Source organism: Embiotoca jacksoni, unplaced genomic scaffold (genome assembly GCF_022577435.1).
Source record: "Embiotoca jacksoni isolate LCO1_2020_lvr unplaced genomic scaffold, fEmbJac1.0.p SCAF_7, whole genome shotgun sequence".
Taxonomy (NCBI): domain Eukaryota; kingdom Metazoa; phylum Chordata; class Actinopteri; family Embiotocidae; genus Embiotoca; species Embiotoca jacksoni.
In genome coordinates this window covers 4,280,774-4,296,905 of record NW_027185425.1, presented here as the reverse complement: position 1 = coordinate 4,296,905, position 16,132 = coordinate 4,280,774, and the positions used below count along the sequence as shown (strand labels likewise).

Below are 16,132 nucleotides of genomic sequence, written 5' to 3'. Positions count from 1 at the left end.
ACAGAAACCTGCTGACCTCTTCCTGCTGTTTTTGTTTTTGTTTTTTTTTACCGAATAGCAGCGCCTTCGTGTGTCACAATTTGGCACTACACCATACTCTCCTCCCGGAAATGTGGAAGTCAAATGAAGATAAAAAGCTGATTGAAATGGCGTCCGTCACGGCACGTAGCTGGGCTCTCTGCACCGCGACTCTGCTAAACTTTGCGTTTGTTTTCATATCCGGTGCAGACTTCATTCGGTTTGTGTCGTTTCGGGCCATTTACCACAACATCACCGGAGAGACGACGCTCTGTCAGGGTAAGCCGTGTATCTGGTGCTGGCACTCGGCCAGGAGAGGTTAGCTGACTTTGGTGGAGAAGCGGAGGAAACCGATAAATATTTATTATAAACTTTTAATATTAACAAACAGGTCATAGTAAGCAAAAAAAAAAAAAATAGTTACTATAAGGTGTGTTAATATACTCTTACTTGGCCCATGGATGTACATTCAAGGTGTGACGTGGGATTTGGATCTTGTTGATATTGCGTCATCACGTGTTAGATCTTCATCGCCCGGCTAGCTCAGTCGGTAGAGCATGAGACTCTTAATCTCAGGGTCGTGGGTTCGAGCCCCACGTTGGGCGTCTAACTTTTTCTCTTAAATTATTTCTCAGATTTTAAATACAAAATGAATAATATTCAAACATGACCAAATGTGGTATAGTATGCGAAAGATAGTGACATAAATCACAATTCATTAGTAAAGAAACAGAAAAGGAAACGCAAGAAATTAATAAAATCAATAAAACAAAATTATGTATTACCTAAACTTAAGGATTTGTGCAGTATTTTACTGTATCAAGGTACGATTTTAAGTTGGAAAGGAAGTCATTACATTTTTGTTTCAGATTAAGTTTGCTTGCATGTGGATATTATAAAAATAAAGAAATAAGATTAATATACTATTTCTTGACAGGCATTTCATGAATCAACTTATTTTAAAAAAAATCTATTTTAGATTTAAGTTGATATTCAAATTTTCTGATGCAGTCCCAAAAAGACAAATGATATTTTGCCCGTAGTGGCAGTATGTGGACAATAATGTTTTTCTGATTCTGAGATGGTTTAAGCGTTTTAGCAGTTCACTGATCAAAGCCTTTGAATGCAAAATGTGACTTCTTCTCTGACACGTAGCCACATGAACACATGAAATTTGATTTTGGTTACGCAAGAGCAGCACCCTTTTCATTTGTGGTTTCGAGCCACAGAGACACTTACAACTTCAAGATGAATCACAGCATTTGTACATTTTCTCTTTTCATTCATTTTTCTGTAAAGTCAGCACATTGAAGAATAAAGCTGCAACAATTCATCGATGAGTTAAAACAATTTTGATGATCGATCAATTGCTCTCATTCATTGATTTAATGTAAAAAGGTTCAAATTCCCTGAATCCAACTTCTAAAATGTGAATATTTTCAGTTTCTTTTAGTTGTACATGGAAAAAAAATGGAATATCTTTTGGTTGTGGACTGTTGATCCTGCAAAACAAGACATTTTAGGCTTTCACCATTTTCTGACATTTTAAAGACCAGACAGCTTATCGACAGAGAAAATATTCAACAGATTAATCAGGCCTCTAAGGGATGGTCCCTGAGGACTGTGCGTATTATCTTTGTCAATGGATCATGCTTGAGTGCATGTGAACAGGACTTGTGTGTTCTCAGCGGCTCCGTTGGCAGCCCTACTATTATCTGTATGCCAGTTCGTTTTCACCGTTTATATAATATATTGATACTTCATACCCATTTGTAAGATGTAACGTGCACCGTGTGAATATATGTATCTATAACTTTGATTTATTGTCCGAACTTTGCACAATGTTTATTAGTCGTGTAATTTTTGGTTTTATTTCATTTTTAAACCACCCAAGACTCGGTACCGTGGTCGGTGGCCCTGCGGGACCGCTCCGTCCTCGGGGCTCTCGTTGTGGATGTGGGGCTGCTGGCTCTGTTCACCGCGCAGCACAGTCTGCTCGCCTGGTCGCCCGTCAAACGGGCCCTCCAGTCGGTGCTGGGGGCCCTGAACAGGACGGCGTACTGCTTCACTACAGCGCTGGCCCTCCAGGTGCAGCAGCACACACGCTCACAGTATCTAAGACGTATTGTTGTTATTTCCAATTCTGATATTACATGTCTCCCTGAAGCAGCACGTACGTTTCATGCCGCATCCTCCTGTGTTAGATCCTGATGCGTTACTGGCAGCCCGTGACCGGCGCCCCCTGTCTGTGGTCCGTCCGACATGCACCCTGGAGCGTCTGGTTCCCTCTGCTCTGCTTCACGCTGCACTTCCTGTGCTGGGCCATCATCTGCAGCATCCTCATGGTCTTCGACTACCCAGAGCTGCTGGGCATCGAGCAGGTAGGAAGCACGCGAACGGCGGTTTCAGAGGAGGTCGAGTCTGAGATTCCCGAAACACAAACGCTATCTACCCGTACGCTGTGTGTAGGAGTGGACGTAGCTTCCGAGTTTCGCAGTTCCTTGTGTTTGAGAAAGAGGAAGCGACAGGTTGTGACGACCTCTGAAATAATTTCCCTAACTCGTCTCTCTGACCCCTCCCTCTCACCGTCACCTCTCCCAGGTGTATTACGACTGTCTGGGTTTAGGGGACCCCCTCTGTCACAAGTCACCCCGCGCCCAGCGCCTCCTCTCTCACCTGCGCCACCCGGTGTGCCTGGAGCTGGCCGTCGTCCTCTGGCTCCTGCCGGCCCTATCCCTGGACAGGCTCCTGCTGGCGGGGACTCTGTCGGCCTACCTGGCCCTGGCACACTCTCTGGACAAACAGGATTTATCCTACCTCTGTGCGAAGCTTAACGGCAAGATGCAGCGCTCGGACGGGCCACACCGGGGCAGCGCCGACGCTGCCGCGGCCGTGCGGGATGACGGCAACCACAAGAAGAGGTGAAGTCAAGGTCCTCCCCCTGCTGTGATCTGAATCTGTCTCGGACAGAAAATGCGTTACGAGACGGACTTCTAGAGAGTCTCTGTGATCCTCTGTGAGACTCACATCTGCTGTTTCCGTCATGTTGAATGTAGTTTTAGAAAGGGAGAGTTTCATTAGGTTTTTTTTTTACCATTTGGAGACGCAGACACCTCCTCTACTAATAGACGGGTATCAGGAGGCTCTTATTCAAATAAATTCTTGACATTGTCTGAACTGTTTAAAAGTCTGATTAACGTAGGAAGGAAGCTTTGTTCAAAATAGATTTCATGGAGAAGATTTTTCCAGAAAACCCTCTATATATTCCTTATTTTATTACACTGAATTTTTTTTTTCTTTATATATTTATAGGCCGTTATATTCCACCTGCCAACAACATTTATAGTACACTGTATTTCTCTGTATACTAATTTCAAACGTGATTGTTCTTGAAAATGACTTTCACACTGAGATTTCACACAGGCACACTTTGTGTTGCTCTGCGTCGTGAAAAAATAAAACGTTGCATTTCTGAGAACATGAATGTATTTCCTCAACTGCTTTTTCTCATTTGTGATATGAGCACATTAACTGCATGTCAGACCGATTGAGTGTCACTTGGAAAAACATTAGATTGGCAACAACCAGTATTTTCCTAAATATGTAGTCAATTTTAAAATGAAAAGTTCTGTAATGTTTGATTTAATATGTATTGTACACTCATATGAATTTTCGTCTGCATTGTGGCCTCGGTGTATTTACATCAAAAACTTTTGTATTTTCCAAGACCGTGTTAAAAAAATGTTACAAGTTGAAATTTGGATTTCTTCTTGTTGCTCTGTTGTTTATGTGTAGTCACAGCAGTTCGGATGATCATGGCTTTTTTTTTATTTTAACCTTTGACATGAACTTTTTTGTTTTGCTTTGTTTTTAATGTTAGTTGCCACGGCAACAAAGAGTCATTCGCTTTCTAGCAGATGCCAACTTGATCCATAATCTAAAATAACAGCTGAAATGTTAAAGGAAAACACCGAAAACATATATTAAACTAATATTGAATTGATTAATTAAATATAAGAAACACATTCAGTTGCCAGTTTATTAGATGCACCTCGCAAGAACTACTGCAGCTCTTGTGCAACTGCAGCATGATGTTTTTTTTTCAATATTAGACAACTCTTGTGAAATAAGATGAAATACTTTGTAAAAAGAAACAACAAAAAACCCAGAAGTCTGATTAAGCGTGCAGCACGAATCAGGAAGAGACTCACTTATTATGTTAAGATGATCACAAAGAATCTTTTTTGACCACCATTCAGAGGGAAAATGTGTTGTGCCTCTCACTACCTCCAATCATCTGACAAGCTGAAGTGTTCTTTTTACTATAATCTGACATTTAAAGAAAAAAAAAAACATTGACCAGTTACAAAAAAATCCAATTCATCGTTACAAGAATAGCTGGCCACAATATGTGGGGAAAATCAGGTAGAAATTGCAACATAAAGACTTGCAACAACATTAAAATTGGTTGATACATCTGTACTAATCATTTAATAATACAATGTTTAGTAATATAACACAGCCATGAGCCACTCTGCTGTATTTTGCTGCAAATACGTCTCTACTTAAAGGTGTTTTTTTTTGTCACTTGTAATGTAGTATTGTTACAGTAATTCTAGGCTACTTTCTACTTTCAGTAATGGACCTGAAACAACTTCCTCCACTCCTGCTCCTTCTTCTGTTGGGAGGCACTGGAAGGAGAATCCTGGAATTAAATAGCCCGACCTGAACCAGTAAAGTAGGTTGTTTTTTTTTTAAAACGAGAAGGGAAGTTGGCCGCTGCAGGTTAACTCCTGCTGCAGCTCTGCGTCCTGCTGACACCACAGCCCGTTTTACAGCCGCACCCCCCTCTCCACCTCTTTTCCAATTAGCCCTGCGGGACGCAGGGATGAGTCAAGGTAGGGGGGGGGGGGGTTGGTGGCCGGGCAGACGGCTATGCTCTTTAAACGCCTTTTCTTAGGTCCGACAATATGGTGTGCCACTAAACTCTCCTGACGGAATTGAATGTAATTATCGGATTAAAGCGCTGCAGCTCTCAAGCTGGAAATATTTACTACCGACGACGGAGGTATTTTCATGCTCCGGTGCACCGTGAGGTCTTGGAGCGATTTGACTGGGTGGCACAGCGTTTTTAAACCCTCCGTTTTGACAGAATAGATTTCTCTGTTCGTTTACGAGATTTACCGTCCTGGAGTGGAGCATTACGCACAAGTGGAGATGTAAAGTCGAGGTGGATACAGGAATATTTTTGCGAAACCTGGAGTTCTGGTAGGTTATATTTAATATTTTCATCGTAATGATTTCACTAACGTTAATTTGATGAATTTTGTGATATCATTTGTTAAAAAATTAAAGCTGGTCACACTGGACTGAAACTAAAGCCAACTGAATACTGGCGTTGACAAATGTGTGTGTGGATTTCTACCTTACTATGTTAGTAACGTTTGCAAACATAATTAACTAGATAGGCTGTTATACAGTGGCATGCAGAAGTTATGCACCCCTGGTCTGTTAGTGTGAATAGCTAAGCGAGTAGAGAAGTTACAGATGAACTATTTTTGTTTTGTACAATTTTAGAGAGGAAGAAGAAAGGGGCACCGAGAGATTTGAGCTGTCAGATAACTTTTACCAAGGTTAATTAGCTTGTTAGGTTCACAGTCAGTGGAAAGGCCTGACTGTAGCAATTTCAAAGCTTTATAAATACGTGACTACTTAAACCTACAATCATCAGCCATGGGCTCCTCCAAGCAGATGCATAGCAGTCTGAAAATTGAAAAAGCTGCAGGAGGCTATAACAAAAATCTAAAAGTGTTTTCAGGTAGTTATTTCCTCAGTTCCTAATACAATTAAGACATGTCAGACAGCAGAGTGGAGGTCTAAAAGACAAAGAACAGAACTGCAAGCAGCTCAAAAGGCAAATCAAAACCCCCATTTCAGTGAAAAGAGACTTCATGACGATTTATCAGACTTTGGAGTGCTCTGTTGGACTTTGCAGGGACACCTGCAAAAATATGACCTTCATGGAAGAGCCATCAGAAGAAAACCTTTCTGTATTACTGTACACGCTGAGTTTTGTACAGAGTTGTAGCTGTATTATGTGTCCAAAGTCACGTGTTTTGCACTAATATTATCTTAGCTGAGGTTGAGAGAGAAAACTGATTATATTTAACTTTTCCTGTTTTGCAGACGATTCCCAGACGCTCTGAAGAGGAACGCCAACCATTTTGTCCAAAAACGTGCACCTTTTCTGTTATGTCTGTCGCCTCTCTGCCAGAATGGAAACAACTCCTTCTGGAGAAAAAGAGGAGAGAAGAGGAGGAGCGGGACAGAAGAGAAAAAGAGGAGGAGGTGAAGTTTGCCAACATGCCCGCCTGGAAGCGAGGGATCATTCAGAGGCGAAAGGCCAAGCAGGAGAGTTTGGGTGACAGGGACAAGGACAGAGACGTCTGCCTGCTGCAGGTGGATGTCAGATCTCCTTCTGACTGCCTGAGTGACACGGACAGCTCTGTAACAGTTTACATGGGAAGCGAACCGCCCCTCAGTCCAGATCCGGGGCTGTGGCTGGATGCAGAGCCCAAACTAGCGAGTCAGGTGTCTGTAGAAACTATAGTTCCAGTCCACGAAAACCCTTTCATTCGCACACAGAGTGCACAGAAGAAAGGCAGAGATGCAGACGTAGGGAATGAACCACAAGTTAAGGAGAGGGATAAATCCAGCCCAAGGAGTCAAGACGATGAGTCGGGCAGAGTACAAGATATAGAGCTGAAAATAGAAAGGTTTAGGGATAGGAGTGAGGGAAGGGTAAAAGACAGAAGCAGGGACAGGAGTCAAGGAAGAGAGACCAGCAGGGACGGAGGTGAAAAAGACCAAAGCGAATGTAAAGAGCCGGTTAAGGATGCAGTCAGAGAGCAGGAGTTCCTTAAAATAAAAATAGACATAGAGGAAAAAGAAACCCCCCCACTGCCTGGTTCATTTTCTCCCCAAGTTTCTTGTCTTCGGACCATCCGCGCTGATAACATCATCATCATCGAACAGGACAGGAAAGGTAGTGATGAGAGACGGGCTAAATGGAGGGAGGCGGAGAGGGAGAGGCCTGAGGAGGACCACCAGGGGAAGAGGGGGATGAAGATGGACCTGAGGGAGATCCTGGCCGGGGGAGGGAGCGTCACCGAGATCCGAGCCTCTGAAGTTCTGATCATAAAGCCCTCCAGCCCTGAAGAGAGGAGTGCAGGAGGGAAAGGGAGAGAGGATGGAGAGATGAGGGGCAGCATGGATGTAAGGAGGGAGAGTATGAGCAGGGAGCTGAGGACAGACATATGCTGGTTGAGAGAAAAAGAGACAGTGAAGGAGAGACCATGGGGTCAGGCCACAGTTATTAATAAAGATGAAAGGAAAGACAGTTCAGAGGAGAGAGGAGGGAGGGTCAGCCAGCTGCTGAGTAAATTCGGAGAGCATCCAAAGCTTCCGTCTCGATCCAAAAGCTCTGATAATTTCCTCCAGCCAGGGAGGAGAAAGTATTCAGGAGATGAAGATTACCAACAATCTGAGGAGAGGAAGGCAGATGGAAAGAACTTCCTTTTGAAAGGTGTGCCGAAACGCTCGTTCAGCTTCTCTGATCGACTCATCTGTGCGAAGGAGAATGGGTTAGGTGACGAAGGATATTATGAGAGGAAAATACTAGAGAGGATACAGGCCGAGAGGGGTGTGGCACCATGGGTAGACGTAGCAACCTTAAGGAAGGAAACCACAGCAAAGATCAAACTGGGTTACACACGGCTTTTAGACAGAGACCGCTTTGGAAAGCACAGAGATGCACACGCAAAGACTGACGACGAAAAGCCCACGCAGAGGAGAAGTGAGGCAGAAATGTGCAGCCAACACAGGAGTGAAGTTAAGAAAGTCGAACCCGTTGACAAGAGGGCAGCAGAGAAGTTAGGCGACGCTGACGGAGACAAGGGGTTCACTGTGGCGTCTGTTAAAAACATAGAGGGAATATCGTTTGCCAGAAGAGTGCCAATCAGGCAGGATGTGAGAGCACGAGCTGAAAGAGAGGTGAGGCGACTGACAGCTGAGCAGAGTTTGGAGAGGGAGCTGAGCGTAGACAAAGATTCAGAGACAGGAGGGCAGATCGAGGCAAAGGTTTGTGACAAAACTGACTTGCGGAGAGAAGACGAATCGGAAAGCACGATCCCACCGGATACTAGTCATGCCGTTTTTGAATCAGCAGAACCGGTCGATCCGTGTCAGGCTGCTGAGAGTCAGTACACACACGAGTCAGCGTTCACAGAGTGCTCCAGTCTACTCTGTACAGTCGCAGAGAGGGCCGCCCATCGAGAGTGGAGTGGTACCGGACCACAAGGACCTTACCTTACGCACTCTGTTTTGTCCCAACACACGGAGGATCTGATTAATAAAATAGAAAAAATAGACTCAACTGTTTATAGCAACAACAGAGGAGAGAGGGCTTTCAAGGCTGCTCATGAAACCACTAAAGAGAGCAAACAGGAAGCGCAAACCTTCAGCGACAGTGGATCAGAGAACCTCATTCATGGCATGACCCCCAGATCTCCGAAAAGGATTGCACCCCTCGGGGTACATCCAGGCACCCTCGAGATTCAAATCCCAACGACTGTGTTTTATGTAGCCGAAGACATGGTGGAGAGAAAAAAGGCTGCGAGTCAAAGCAGCGAGGGGCAAGACGGGGAAGGAGGGCGAGGGGTCGAGAGAAGGGATAGCTGGAGGATCGGAAAACCCTTGAGCCGCATCGAGTCCCTGCGAGAGAAAATCCGACAGAGAGAGCTGGAGAAGTTGAGACAAAGAGAGGCACAGGATGAAGATGGCAGTGAGGCTGCAGTGGTCAGTGATACTCAGACCGCTAGGGACAGGTACGAGGAGAGGGGAACTGAAATAGAGAGAGAGTGGGAAGCTGCAGCTTATATGCAGACGAGACCATTCAAAGCAGAGAAGGGAGAGGAAGACGCAGCAGCACAGACATCCATGTCTGTGTTTGACGTCACACAGGAAGTCGGTGTGTTGAAAACCTGCCCTCAGCTTCCTGTTTCTGTTCTACACTCACAAGCCATCAGACGAGAGGAAGCGACATGCAGGCACACCACTGCTGCCTCCGAAGATATCGCTGATAACCTGCAGGTATCCGAGGATGAAGACGAGCCCCTGAAACATGGAGAAGAAGAGCTGAGGCGCCACAGGGGCAGACGCGAGAGCACAGAGGAAGAAAAGGAGGAAGAAGAAAAGGAGTTCCCTGACGAGGAGGTAGAGGAACAGACATCGCCTCTCGACCCTGCACAAACTCTCACCCCTTCGCCGCATCAGCAGAACTCCCTCGCAGCCATGAGCCGGATATATAACTTGGAAACGGTAGGTCCGAGATCGGGCTTGTGTTTCAAAGAAAGGACAGCAGACATCTCGTCTTCGGTGCACCTTGTTAAAGTGAAGCCGCTCATATCAAACTCACAGCAGGGGGACGGCAAAGCACTCGCTGGTGACAACATTTGTGGAGTTCAGACGATACAACGGCAGATAGAGCAGTTTCAATTGAAAGAGCAGGAAGTGCTGAAGTCTTATTCGTCACCAAACATTTCTCTGAAGGACGGAGAGACAAAGGGGCACCAAAGCCCCAGAGGAGTGTCAAAGCACCAGGTAAAGGACGAGGTCAAGACCCAGGAGAAGGAGCAAGAAACACCCGAGCTGAACCCCAAAGTGTTTCCTCAGCGTGTTTGTTCTCCAATATGTCAGCTGAAACAAACGATCAACATCGTCCCCTCATTTCTCAGGAGCCAATCCCCCGACAATTCTCTGAAAGATACAGATTCCACCCCGACCCCCGTCTCCTCCCCAAAGTCGCCATCTCCCGCCCAATCTCCCAGTATCTCTCCCTCACCTTCCCCCTCGCCCACACTCTTCTCCATCAGGAGCGCCTCCGGGGGCCAAGTGAAGCGAGGCGCCACCATCACAATCACCCCAAAAAAGCATGTGGCAGCGGGAGCGGGAGGATCCACGTCGCGGCACACGGCAGCGGGGTCAATCTCCACTAAGACGCCAGCGCAGCAGACGACCGCCGCCGCGGCCGAGCCAGTGAAGAAGAAGTTCCCAACGGCCGAGGAAATTGAGGTGATTGGTGGATATCAGAATCTGGAGAAGTCCTGTCTGGTCAAGAACAGAGGGACCTCGAAAAGGGTGAGTGGAAACTGTGTAGTTCTCTTTGTTTTTGTTTGTCCGCACAAACGATGGTGCCAAAAAGCCACTTTCTCTTTTAATTTCAACATGTTACTGTGCAAAAATGGCAAATTGGAAGATAAAATAATGCCAAAATGTTGAGGAAATCAAGGCCGATTGAAGTTCAGGGCCAGAGTCCAACAGCTGCCGTTACCTGCCTGACGGGCCCTCGTCGTCAAGCAGAATCCCCTTTCACTGCAAAGATTGATTAAGAAGACTGATCACAGAGACCGACCTTAAGCCGGTTAAAGCCTTATCAAGCACGACATGTTGATTCTTAGCCAAACTGATCTCTTTTACCATTTGCCTCTGCAGTGTAATTCTGGGCCGACTTTTGACTTTTACCCTGCAACAATGACTTTCCACACTCAACATCATTACAGTCAAATTCTACTTGTTTGTTTGTGGTTTATTTTTATCAAGAGACACACAAAACCACAAAAAGACAAAGCCGAGTGCTTGTTGATTTTGATTAATTAGAGTAAATTAGTTTAAGCTCCTGCTGAAACAGACCGTTCACACTATTGTTGCAGTGGAGACAAACATTTTTTTTGTAGGAAACCATATTTACAGACAGCTGAACATCTGCTGAACATCACATGATTGTCTGTGTGAATCCATGCAAGATCACAATGGTGTTTACGGGAATTCAGAGACCGAAACTTCAAATGAATCTCACTACAGTAAAAAGTTTGTTTCCTCTTTTCAACTTAATCTGAATCCAGTTCTGATTTGAGAAAGAGTGGGACACCAGCTCTTATATAATAAAGAGAGGGCAGAGCAGAAATAAACTTTGCCCTTCATTGCACCATCCTGTGGAGTTAAATCTTGCTGTATTGGTGCCTGCTAGAACAATCAGATTGTTGTTGAACTGCTGGTAATTTCCCCCCTTCACTCTGCATCAGAGTCTGTTGCACTGCTTCCTTGTTCCCTCGCACCAATTCTTCCATTTCTGTTGAGTCAGCCCTTCCTACCTCTCAGACAAATCTCTCTTTGTATCTTCTCGGCTGTTTCAGAGCGGGGGTTTGGGTTGTTAAACAGGAGTCACGGCAGACAGTCTTTGACCGCGCTGACCTGCCCCTGTGTGGCGGAGCGTTACGGACAGCAGGCCGACAGCTCTCGGCTTGACGGGGCTGAGACGGAAAGACAAAGGAGTGTAACAGAGAGGGGGACAAAGAAAAAGAATGACAGTTTGAAAGTCACACTGAGAGGATTAAAGGCTTGTTATTTGGTGTGACGAAAACTCCCTGTCACACTGCATGTTTTTACTCACTTCCTCTTTCAAACACTTCCTCCATACAATAAACCGAGATCAGCACAAGGAAGTGACGTGGTGTCCATTTTTAAATCGGCAAATGCGACTCAGACGCTAAACTGTTGTGTTTTAGGACCATCTGCTTCACAAGGCCCGACTATAGAGTGAAAGAGAAGCCTTTAAATCAATTCGCCAGATCTCAAACAGCCATCACTGTGACTTGTAATCAAATAAACAACTAGGTGATCCTTTGGTTTCTCTTCCTGGAGAACAATCATGTAACGTTGTCTTCCCTCCTTCGTCTTATAAGTACACTCCTCTTTAGCTGCAGTGAGTGATGACCACTGAGTGATTGTCTGACCACCTATCGCTCTCACGTTGATGCCCTTCAGACCGCTTGACGTAACGCCCCCCCCCCCCACACACACACCTCTGAACCACACCATCATGTCACAGAGGGTGGTGACCTGCCTCCTCCTACCCCCCTCCCGTCTTCCTCGTCCTCTTCCTCCTCCTCCAAACATTACGGCAGCTTTCGTTCTCTCACATTAAATTGAAGGTTCTGTCTGACAGTTTTGTCCAAATGCATCTATTTTCTTTTTCCAGTAGTTTTTGTCTTTAAGCAGTCCCACATTTATTTTTGAAAGCACGAGTTTCTCCCACTAGGATGTAACTTGACATGACTTCATAAACGCGCCTCTTTCCGTCTCTTTTCCTGCTACCCTTCTCCGTGTCTCACTGGGCGCCTCTGGTGTCCCGTTGCGTTAGCCCGGCTTAATCGGGTTCAGGGAGGGAGGATTAGCCTCCTGTGCCTTAGCATGGTTCGGCCAGCCTCTCTAATGCAGGGCTATTATCTGCACTCCTCTGCAGACAGTCAGGGTGAGGCAGCAACATGCGGATTGTGTCTGCACCTCTGGGTGTGTTTACTGCATGTCTGGGCCTCGCAGCTGAGCTGCTGTCATCATATGACACGCTGTGGATGTGCTGCTGTTTCCTGTCGGGTTTGGGGCGTGTGTTTACACCACGCCGACTGTTGGGTCAACAAACATCCATCAGTCCGCGCCGAGAGCGCCGCAGGGCCTCGTTCTCCTGTTCGACAGTTTAAGAGAAGTCGTAAACCAGAACTCGTGTTCAGTTTCTGCTTCCGCGTCTGAATAAGCATCATAATCACGAATCAATAGAAGTGCACCAAGTGTTCAGTCAGTAAGTACTTCTACACAGGGAGTATTTCTGCAGGGTTAAGCCTCGTGCTGTCAGTTAACATTACAGTGACAGCGTTACAAACACCTCACAGAGACGGACTCAAACTCTCTCCAGTGTCTCTGACCTGTGTTTACATGCCGACCATGTAAGCACACGTCAGGAGGAAATAAACTGCTCTTCAGCCCCGACCTTATTTTACTTGCTATGATCATATTTACTATTTTGATTTTAAGGCTTTATTTTGATTAATTTCATCATGAAAACAATATAATAATAGAAACTAACTGTGTTTGAGACAACTTACTAACATGGCAGCCATATTATTATTAAGCAAACTTGTGTTTTAGTTTTTACTTAAGGATCTATTTTAACTCCTGATATCTAACTTGTGCAGCAGTGTTGTGAGATCAGTAAAGTCACTAATAAATCAATCACTGGCTTTAAGGTTCAGTGTGCAGGATGTGAGGGGACCTGTCCTCAGAAATGTATTTTCATTAACTTGGAAAGAGCCCTTCGTATATACATATGGAGCGGGTCCTCTTCCACAAACCAAACATTAGCTTTAGATAAGGCCGTTCACGCTCCTCACGAGTTTCGTGGCCACTATAGATTCTCGTGAATGCTTGGACGGGGAGGGTGAGACGAGGCAAGGACTGTTCGCCCGGTTGCAATTTGCAGTTTCACCGCTAGATGCCACTAAATCCTACACATCGCTTCCTTCACTCCTCGAAAGAATTTGATGGCATTTTTTTTTGGCCTTCAGTTAGTAGACGACAGCAGAGATACTCCAAGCGGCCTCAGCTCAGTACAGAGCAGATTGTAGACACAAAACACACAGCACGCTGTGAAGGTTGTTTAATCTTATTTTTCTCAAGGAAAGTTTTAAAAGTTCTGATTTGCTTCACACAAGGTAACACCTAAATATGTTTCCGTCCTTACATTTGCAGGGGAAGGTGTGTTTCGACGAGGACCGGCTGGAGCAGGTGTGCGAGTACCCGTCAGAGACCTTCATGCTGGCGTTCGGCCCCCACGCCCACGACACGCCGAGGATGGAGAGGCTGCAGGGAGATGAGGCACAGGAGGAGGAAGGTACAGCGGAGGGAGGAGCGGCGGTCTTGTTCAAGAGCACGAAGAGCATGGGGATTTCAACGGGACCGCGTCTAAGAGTGGGTCAGTCTCACCCCCTCCTCAAAAAACACAAAGTGTAGTGAAGTCGTTTTCAACATGTCTTACAGATGTCTGCGCTCTCCTGAGAAACTCTCTGTAGGATTTCACTCAGGATCAGAAGGGGAAGTTAAAGTATATGGTCACTGTGTTATCGGCACAGAAGAGGGCAAGAGTGCCTGAACTTTCCTCTGGATAAGGCTGGTGATACTCTGCATTTTTCATACAGTCAATAAATCCGACAGAAAGAGCAACAGCAATAGTTATCAGTGAGCCACAGCGTTGCACTGAGTGATATATTTCTTCTTCACGAAGAAGGTGGACACTAGCTTTTCTTACATTATCCCACATTTTCTTTAATAAGTTTAAAAATCCCTCCAAATCAGCAAGCTAAGTGTCAGTTAGCACACCTTGGTGCTAACGGGACTGTAAAATTATTCAGACAGGTGTATATTTGTGTCTGTCTCACGATAGTGTCAACAGTGTTCCTGTGTTCAACCGGAGTTGAAGTAGTTTCCAACAGAAGAGGTTGAATGAAAGTAAATGGTTGAACAAAGCTGACAAGCTTGGATGCTTCGTTTGCTCTTTCAGGACTCTAATAATAAGTTCATCAAGTTGAGACTGAAACAAATTCCACCAATGTTTTTTTTTTAGAGTTTGGTCTTTTCATACAATTTGTTGACAGCAAGAAAAACAGAATAACAGCAGTCTTTTCCTTTCAATTGAAAAACTGACCATTTTTCATAGTTTTCTAAATAGTAGTAGGTTAGCAGTGTGGGCAAGCTCAGCAAATCCAGGAAATGAAGATTGAAACTTGGAGTAATTGTAAAACAGTTAAATCTGATAATTACTGGAAAACAAATTGGAAGGTATAGTTGCATTTATGGCCCTCAAAAGCCGTAAATGTCAGTTAGTGAATGAGAAGGTCCCAAAAAGCAAAATATAATCAAAACAAAAATCATAGATTCACAGTATTTACCTTCCATCTCCGTCTCTCTGTCTTCCAGATGAGTCTTGACCTCGGTAGAAGCCTTCGCCAAAATTGAACCATTTGATGAGGTCGCCAACATTTTATTAAAATGTTGTGATTTTTATTGTGTTTGGTTCATTTGAATTGTGTTTGTGGTGTCTTGTTTTGTCTAGCATTCAGGATGAATGAGTAAATCCATGTTTGGTTTATGCAGTTGATTAAAGGGACATAACTGTGTTTACTGGTGGAGACATCACTTTGTTTATTTTCAGGGAAACTGAAGGAACAATTGTGAACGTATACGTTTGGTACGTGTGTTAAAAAAGGCTTAGGGTCAGATGTGCTCTGCTGGGCGATGAAGGATCACTTGTCTATGCAATATAATAAAACACATTATATTTTTTAGGTAATATATTTGATCGTTTCTTCTGTGTTAGTCTTTCTAAATGTATGTCAGCACTGCCCCAGCACAGAAAAAAGACTCTGTGATATTTATATCATCTGGTTTCATGTGCCTGCTGGATTTGCCCATAGAGATGATATGAAGATCAGTTAATGTAGATATTTAATTTTCCTTGTCTAAAGCCTTTCAGAAAAACCTCCTCTCAGCAGGTGTTGTGTTGTGTAAACGAGATTTGGTGCAATGTGTGAGTTAATGCAGATATGTATTTTTTTTTTTTTTTTTAATTAAGGTTTTAATGGAGCCTTACTGTTCACAAAAACAACTCTGGTAACAGTTCAGCTAACACGCATAGATTTAAATAAAGGTTTTATTTTGTTATTCTCATCATGTGGAAGTAGAGAGTGAGTGGAAGTCTCTAAGAAGAAGATTTTATGACATTAACAACTCAATTCACAGATTAACATCATCATATTACAGTTTATATCTGACTTTTGGCTGTTCTACATTTGTAATGTTATACAAAGTATTTCTTTTTTGTAAATTAATGTTTTAATTGGTAAAACAAGATGAAAATTTTGTGCAGATATTTTTTTTCTATGACTGTTGAAGAAGCTGGCTTCCAGAGAAAAGAAATCTAATAAATATATAAATAAATATTTTTGTCCCCTCTTTGTGTTTGTCTGCCATTTCGTCCTTTGATCAAAATTATAGTCAAAATGTATTTCCAAGCAGACGCAGTTCAGGAATTGAATAATGAATATGATAAATACTATAATTTAGGTCCAAATATTATAAATATATGACATAAAGAGAAAACAAAACTTCATGTTTGACCTTTCAAACAAGCACTTCACAAAACAAACTCACCACACTGTTTTTTCTG

At 44.1% G+C, this 16,132-nt stretch overlaps 2 protein-coding genes and 1 non-coding gene across 3 annotated transcripts; all 3 read left to right on the top strand.

Annotated features, from left to right (window-relative positions):
- Positions 1 to 146: 146 nt before the first annotated feature.
- On the top strand, positions 147 to 4,039 carry nrm (nurim). The gene is made up of 4 exons (XM_069176353.1): positions 147 to 297; positions 1,913 to 2,106; positions 2,223 to 2,399; positions 2,620 to 4,039. The coding sequence occupies exons 1-4, from the start codon at positions 147 to 149 to the stop codon at positions 2,941 to 2,943; spliced, it is 846 nt and encodes a 281-aa protein (XP_069032454.1). The 3' UTR covers positions 2,944 to 4,039.
- Positions 551 to 623, top strand: trnak-cuu (transfer RNA lysine (anticodon CUU)). Its single transcript has one exon. It is a non-coding gene; the product is annotated as a tRNA-Lys (tRNA).
- An 867-nt stretch (positions 4,040 to 4,906) lies between the features above and the next one.
- ppp1r18 (protein phosphatase 1, regulatory subunit 18) lies at positions 4,907 to 15,951 on the top strand. The gene is made up of 4 exons (XM_069176472.1): positions 4,907 to 4,916; positions 6,293 to 10,215; positions 13,660 to 13,882; positions 14,884 to 15,951. Exons 1-4 carry the CDS (start codon positions 4,907 to 4,909, stop codon positions 14,892 to 14,894), a joined length of 4,167 nt encoding a protein of 1,388 aa, XP_069032573.1. The 3' UTR covers positions 14,895 to 15,951.
- Positions 15,952 to 16,132: the final 181 nt, after the last annotated feature.